General features: G+C 32.8%; 1 protein-coding gene across 2 annotated transcripts; it reads right to left on the reverse strand.

The window, feature by feature from the left end:
* Positions 1 to 1,705: 1,705 nt before the first annotated feature.
* LOC123910419 (pinin-like) lies at positions 1,706 to 6,344 on the reverse strand. 2 transcript variants are annotated; one of them, XM_045961518.1, is made up of 10 exons: positions 6,101 to 6,344; positions 5,903 to 6,004; positions 5,743 to 5,811; positions 4,628 to 4,792; positions 4,421 to 4,534; positions 4,197 to 4,268; positions 3,016 to 3,099; positions 2,803 to 2,903; positions 2,400 to 2,484; positions 1,706 to 2,247 (listed from the first exon to the last, which is right to left on the reverse strand). In XM_045961518.1, exons 1-10 carry the CDS (start codon positions 6,182 to 6,184, stop codon positions 1,840 to 1,842), a joined length of 1,284 nt encoding a protein of 427 aa, XP_045817474.1. In that variant the 5' UTR covers positions 6,185 to 6,344; the 3' UTR covers positions 1,706 to 1,839. The 2 variants fall into 2 exon arrangements, with proteins under 2 accessions (XP_045817474.1, XP_045817473.1); XM_045961517.1 differs by having other exon boundaries at positions 4,619 to 4,792; positions 6,101 to 6,271.
* Between the last annotated feature and the right edge of the window lie 1,794 nt (positions 6,345 to 8,138).

Raw genomic sequence — 8,138 nt, forward strand, 5'->3', positions numbered from 1 at the left:
GGAAAGAGAGTGGCACCAGTGAGGTAGGAGAAGGGGGTAGAGGCGGAGGAGGGGAAGAGGAGAGCAGACAGAGGGCATGGCCATGGGAGGTGGGGTGGCAGAGGGAGGCAGAGGTTAGGTGGTAAAGGAAGGAGGCGATGACGGGGAAGAGGGTGGCACCAGTGAGGTGGCGGTGGGAGGCAGAGGTGAGGTGGTAAAGGAAGGAGGCGATGACGGGGAAGAGGGTGGCAGAAGGGGCGGAGGTAGTGAATGGGAAAAGACTAGTGAGGTGGGAGAAGAGGGTGGAGGGGAAGAGAGTGGCACTATGGCAGAAGTGGGCGAAGGTGGTGAAGGGGGAGAGGGCATGAGAGGTGGGCTGGCAGAGGGTGCCAGAGGTGGTGGTGAGAATGGTGGTGGCGAGGGCGATGATGCATAGTAGTTGATATTGAAAATATCATAATTTGTAGTCCAGCCCAGAAAATTGTAAAAAAAACTATCGAAATGAATAAATTGTTTTTCAATCCCTTTTTTTTATTCAAGAATCTGTTATCCAACCCAATCCCATTGTTATCGCCCCATATATTTTCAACACATTGTTATCGAAATAAATAAATTGTTCTTTTATCCCCTTTTTTGAAGAATCTTCTATACGAACATATATAGCATGTCTATGGATCCATTTAGGTGAGATATCATACAAATCCTTTTTTTCACCGAGTTTGAAAAAATATCATAATTTGTAGTCTTATAACCCACAAAAATTGTAAAAAAATATCAAAACAAATAAATTTGTTTTATATCCCTTTTTTTTTAAGAATTTTCTATACGACTCATATAGTGACTTTGGATCCATAATTCGTAGTATATATAATATAACCCACAAGAATTGTAATTTTTTTTTATTAAAATGAATAAATTGATTTTTCAGCGCTCTTTTTTTAAGAATCTTCTATCCCAAAGTAAATAAGAATGCATGAGTTCAAGTAGTGATATTTTCAAACAAAAGGAATTTGCAGATGAAACGAAAAGCCAACAAATTAGCAATTAGAAAATTAGACATATACTTGAGTTTCAGACCATAACAATTGAAGAGAACAGTCATATCATTAAGTAGTTGATTTCAATAAGTGTTGTGCCTTTGGTGCACATGTCAAATGACCTACAATGGCTTTCAAATTGAGAAGTAAATGTTCTAATTATCATGAATCAATCTATTACAATCACATTCTCACCATATATGATTAAATTATAAAAGAATTATTCTAACTCTTCAATGCATTGTTTGAAAGATCAACCTCATTATCCACTTCATTCTCTTTCAATAGAAGGTCCACACATTCTTACTATATACCTGAACTATAACTTTCAAAATTGAATGTCCAAATATTCAAGAGCTTTTTACTGCATGTTTTCTTAATTTAAATTGTAAACATGTGTGCAATATAATTTGCTTACTCACTTCCTGAGTAACCAATTTAATTAGAGACAAACAACTGTTAACATCACATGACAGGAAATTTCATGCCTTGTCTGCCTGTAGGGTGATTTATAACCAATGGTAACAAACCCTTACATGGAGAAAGAAAACAGAGAAAAATACATAAAAATGTACACATCCCTGGAAAAACAAATACCAGAGTGAAAACTCTCAAACTAAAATAAGATAGAGACATTCTTAGTTTGCTTGTTAAGGAAACAAAAACAAACCCAATAATCAAAGACAAAATGCAGAGAAAGTTCATTTGATTACAGAAAAATAATAAAGCAACAAATTTTAATACAGAAGCCTAGCATAGCAAGGGATAAACTACGAAACATAATATATCGTTGAATAATTGATGAATGTGTCATGGAGGACCATCAGTTTAGGTCTATATTATCAGCATCAGCAGCAGGATCTGCAGTGGTATTGCTCATTTCCATCTTAATTGTTTCATCAATCCTCCTACCAGAATCATCATCTAATTCATCATCTATCATATCATCCTCTGCAACATTTATATCTTCCACATCATCATCTTCCTCATCATCTTCGTTATTGTTTCCATCAGGGATTTTCCTTTTCTTGGGACCATGCTCGAGCCTATGAGTATCCAATTCTTTGTCCATAGTTTCTTGTAAATTATGGTCGTTGTTTACTTTTCTTGCATTCCTTGCATTCTGCCATCTCTCCAAATCCTTTTCAACATTAGCAAGATATTGGTCCCCGATTTGCTTTTGATACTCAGACAATTCCTCTCTTCTTGCATTCTTCCATTCAAGGAAATCCTGCAAATGGCAACGATGGAAACTATGTCAAATAACAAGATAAATTTTAAAAGGCAATAATCCTGATCCAATGTGTTTGTGAGAATGCATTGACAAACATCCATGTAATAACAAGTAACATCAAAACAAATGAAATGCCTATGTTTGGCAACCTCCTCTTTGCGCTTCTCAATTGACGCAGCATCTTCATCCAAGGGCTTTTTAGGCAAATAGTAGATTGGCGGTTCTGCTTTAGTCCTGCAAAAATACATTCAATCAAAAAACAGCCCAAAAAGATCAAAGAAAAACGTTTGTTCATCTAAAATCCAGCAATTAGCATGAACATCCAGTCATCAAATTGCTTCAATATTACAATTCACATGAACAGAAACTTATCTTCGTCTCAATAAAATGTGAATATGGACACTTTTGGACCAAAATTAAAAATAACCTGCAGATCATTGCATGGTATACCGTTAGATACAATAATAGCTGTTCAGCTGTTGAACAAACTAGCTAAATTTTTTGTCATGAATAGACTCTTGCCTAAAAAATTTACAGTTAATGGGGACAAACCTTATAAAATTGCTTAGTCTTTTATGATGCTCACTCCACCGAAGAAACAGTAACTCCAATTTCTTTTCTTCTGTCTTAGCAGCCACACGTGCTCTAAGAGTCTGATGAGAGTTGGGAAACAAAATAAAGGTATATAAAAACATTTATTAATGAAATCATAATGAAACTTTGTGAATATGAGGAGCAAAGAATAGTTATCATTAGATAGCCTACCAAATCCCTCCTCCGTTTTTCAGCAATCTGTTCACGTTCTTCTTTCCTGAGCCTTTCACTTTCTTCCCGTGCTTTTTGCTCAGCCTGTGAAGGAGTCCAAGGGATTTTAGATTATTATGAAGCTTTGGATGTTAGCGCGAGAGAAAGAGATAGAGAGAAGACAAAGTGGTCAGAAACAATACTTTACTGCTTCATAGAAATTGTAAGCACAGTAATAAATGGTACATTTGACTTTGGCACAATATTTACAAGTCTAATTTAAAAATGGCAGAATGTGCCATAGTCTTAACATTATTCTGATAATTTTCAACTTGTCCAACAAAATTGGCACCAAGTTAATCTATAACATCTATACATGATATTCCATGAATCTTTTGGCGGGTCCAACAAAATTAGCACTAAGTTAATCTATAACATCTATTATCTATACATGATATTCCATGAATCTTTTGGTGGGTATGTATATCATTGTCAAATAAATGTACATGTTTGCCACTAAAAAAACTTATAACATCCTTGTTTGGACACGGTAAAATGAGTTCGTTCAACTTAATGGAATTTTTTAATCCCAACTATCATCTATCTTAATATTGTATGCACTATGTAGTCTTTAAAAGTTCAACATAAACTTTGATAGCCAAATGTACAAGTTAGGCAAAAACAAAAGGAGGGAAGTACTAGACCTGAAAATAAGGGATGGCAAAGGGATATGCTCCCTAACATATTAATCTTGTGCATATTCAAAGAAATAACAAGAAACGTGAAAAAGAACGCATTATCTCACAAAACTGATTTACATACAGAACCATTTAGACATGATGTGGCTAGTTTGCTTAAAAAAAGATAAAAACATATTATGTGCTCTCCTGAATCCTGCCTAAATGAAAGTCCCAAATTGTAATTTATACCCACTGCCTATCAAAATCTACCTACTAGAACATATCAAATGAGTATTTCTGCAAAAACAAATAATCCAAACTATGATGTATTCATCAAATTGTTTCACCGAGTCTTTACAAGAGATTTCAAATAATATCAATAAGGGCAATGGCTAAGCATAAATTTATCAGTTATCAATAAAGGTATATTTCATAATTATAAATATCCTTAAACAAAGTGGATTGAGTTAATTATTTTCATGTGAAGAATATTCATATAAAAATGGGCACGAACGAACTTACTCTCTGCAAAGAATTGGATCTTCGCATGAATGCCTCTGTTCCTGAGAGTTGCTTATCTTCCTTTCTGAATTTCTGACAGTTCATAACAAAAGAAAAATATAAATGAAATTAGAGAAGAGGGGGGGAATATAAATGTACATGGTAAAAAAACAAGTGAATTGAGCTTAGAATATACGCAACAACCTAGGAGTGTGTTTAAAACCAAGTAGTAAAACTAACATTACCTCCAGAGTTCCCAAAAGCTGACCCAGCATTCTTTTGTTTCTATTAACCAAGCTTGGATCCTGGTTCTTGGGCAATACCCTTGGAACATGTTCTGTAGTAGGAACCTCGGAAGCCTTACATGAATAACAGGCTATCATATTAGATATAAATTTCAAAGCAACAATCATCATTGACCAAGAAAGTAAGTCATTTATTACATTTACCACCTTCGAATTTCTTTGATAGCCGTCTCTTCTAGACATTCCACTTTGGTGAGAATTAAAATGGTTCCCATCACTCTGAGCAAAGGTAGAGTTCCCATTTACACCTTCGCTAGTTGAATCCTTTATGTTTCCAGCATCAGCATCTTCAGGCAACTCCCCATCACCAACCTTCATTCCCAACCAAGATATACAGTTAAAAACAAGGTTGTCAGAATCGTGTGTTTGCTTTAAATCGAAATAGGATAATAAGATTGCAAAACCTAAAATCGCAACCAAAATTAACAGATTCTACTCAATTAATTTTGTAGAATTGAAAGGGGAAAGCAAGATCACAAAATAAAAAATCGCAACCAAAATCGAAAGATTCTACTCGCATATTATAATATTATATATATATTATAAAGTGCAACTACTCAAAGTTTGAATTCTTAAAACAACCGAGTTTCAAAGTTTATCCGTTTATATTTAAACAAGCAGGGTCGAAAACCTCAAACCAGGATATCTTTTACCCATTCAAAAATCACAAACAAAACAAAAATCGGTAGAATCCATACAGAACCGCACGATTTTACTGGGATTTTGCTTTGATTTAGGATTCTACTCGGGATACAGATCCTTTAGGGTGAGCAAAATCGCAGGATTTCATGATTCTACTCGCAATTTTGATAACAATGGTTAAAAATACACTTATATTTCCCCTTTGAGTTAAGTGGTTAGGAAGGCACAAAAATACAGGCACGACATTAATGGTTATGATTTAGGACCCCTTTTTTTAAAGATTATAAAAATAAAAATAAAAAGTGATCTTGGCATGCAATAATTTATACTCTATTAATTTATAGAGATATTTAAGAAAAACATAAACTATTTTGTGTTTACTTAATTTACCATAACAAAAATAACTTTTTTACAGAATCATCTTTCAACAATGGTTTTCAAGAAAAGCTACTCAAACAATTTAAGCAATTAAGACGGTAACAAACATGTCCTTAAATTATCAGACAATGCACACTACTGCATTTGAATTTTCAACAAACACACACATAATCTATAATCTATTCTAATTAAAGGAATCAGATTTTAAAACAAAACATGGACATTAAAATTAAGTGAAATACCTTAACAACAGCAGATGAAAGTCGACGTTTAGCAGGAGGTTGATCTTCAGAATCATGATTATCTCCTCCCTGATGGAAAAAACAAATCAATTGAATTAGAATTGAGATTAATTGAATTAAATTGAACCCTAATTAACAATAACAGAGGAAATAGACTCACAGGACGAATAAAAGGACGTTGGCGAATAGAATTATTGCGGTTAATAGGAGCCGATAAAGCACCTTTGCGAAGGCCACGAGGATCTCGAAGCCTCTCATTTATCTGAATGCAAAATCAAAGAACCATGAATCAAATTCAATATAATGTAAATGTATACATCTAGAGAGAGAGAGAGAGTATGGAGAAATTATGATGAACCTCGCGTTGTTGACGAAGAAGCTCATCAATCTCGTTACGGAGTTCTTGTTCGGTTTTCTCCGCCGCCGCCACCGTACTCGCCATTGGTGTCAGTGAGAAGAAGAAAGAACGAGTTTCTGTTCTCACTGTCCTTGCGATTACTAAACCCTCACAATTCTCAAACGCATATCATACTTTTTATTTACTTTACTGCACACTTATAAACCTTTCTAGATTTAGTTAGGTTTGGTAAAATTGTAACTTTGTTTTGTCATTTATCTAAGTTTTTTTTTTATATCAAGTTACTAATCATTTATTTTCTAAACAGAAAATTATGTAGAAAAAAATTTTGGTTTTTAGTTGATGCAGTTAAATTATGTAGTTTTTTTTTGTCAATAAGTTAGCGACTATAATTTCATCTTTTTAAAATGAATAAGTGGGAGTATAAGATTTGAACCTCGGTCTTTACATGAATCGAACCTCAATCACTTCAATAATTTGCAATGTCTTTATCAATTGAGTTATGATCACGGGTGGTTAATTATAGGGTTAAATACGTTTTTGGTCCCTATAGTTTCTCATAATTTTGATTTTAGTCCCTAAAGATTTTTTTCATACTTTTTAGTCCCTAAAGTTTTTTTCGTCAATCTCGTGTATACTTTCACATTTTTGAATGGTTTTTTTTATTCATGTTTATAATATTTTAAGAATATCTCCGATAAAAAATTAGAATTTTTTTAACATAAGACGAATTATTTAAGAATCTTTACGTGCAAAAACCTAAAAAAATCATATTTGATTCATATTTTGTTAAAAAAATTTAAACTTTTGTAAGAGATTCATATAATATACTAAACATGACCGGAAAAAAATTAAAATTTAAAATGGTAAGCACGGGCCGAATGAAAAGTAGGGACTAAAAACATTGACAGAAAAAACTTCAAGGACTAAAAGTGTGAAAAAACTCTTCAAGGACTAAAATGAAAATTCTAGGAAATTATAAGGACAAAAAAACATATTCAACCCTTAATTATATTCAATAAAAAGTTAATTTATATATTAAGATGGATGAATGCAAGTTTTACATCACCATTGCAGGTCCAACAACACTTCTATAAGTTTGGCAAAGTAGCAAACGATAGAAAAAGCAAGGAATTTTGGCATATCATTTGCTTGACAACGATATAGATTATTTGGCGTGTGCGAAATAATACATTGTTTAGAGGTGAATGCATCGATGTATCTTCTATAATGGACAAAATTATTTACTGATTAGGAATCAATATTAATTTAGCTTTTCTGATTGGTGTAGCAATCCTTTAGCTTGCTTCCAATGTATCTAAGACGTATGTTCTTGAATCGTAAAAGTTGAGTACCCCTTTTACTCATTATAATTCAACTTTCATTAAGGAGATCATTTGTCAAAACGGCCATTAAGCTTAGTTTCCTATTATTGTTTTTTTTTTTTGAGAAAAAAGTTTCCTATTATTGTTGTTGATCATGTTTTTATTCATTTACATATTCTTTGTTAGGATATTCATTTACATATTCTATTGTAATGTTTCATGTTGTAGGTTCTAATGTCTAGCCTTTAACTTAATAAATTTAGGTCTTGATTATAGAAAAATAAAAACTCAAATTTAACGTTGTTAAGATAATTATTAAACTTCACCCATGGACTACATCGAAATAGTAAAGCATCAACACTCAAGGCTAACCATTAAATTACAAAGGTAAAACATCAATATTGAAAATGTTTATTGCACTTTATGTTTTAAATAATACAAATATTTATTTTTGAAGAAAATATTTATATTGTCATAGTATTGACATGAATTCTAAAAGCTCACTCGTAACAGCATTATTTAAAGGTCTTGTTAACATGTGCCCTTAGGGCAAATGTTAAGATATACCAAAATAGAAATTCAACATTTAATGATACAAGAAATTTAATGCTTCAAAAGTCAAAATACACAAATTAACATTTAATAATTTCTATTTTTGCTTCCTTAACATGTGCCTTAAGGGCACAAGTTAACATTCTCCTATAAACTATAGT

This window comes from Trifolium pratense, linkage group LG2, assembly GCF_020283565.1.
Source record: "Trifolium pratense cultivar HEN17-A07 linkage group LG2, ARS_RC_1.1, whole genome shotgun sequence".
Lineage (NCBI taxonomy): Eukaryota > Viridiplantae > Streptophyta > Magnoliopsida > Fabales > Fabaceae > Trifolium > Trifolium pratense.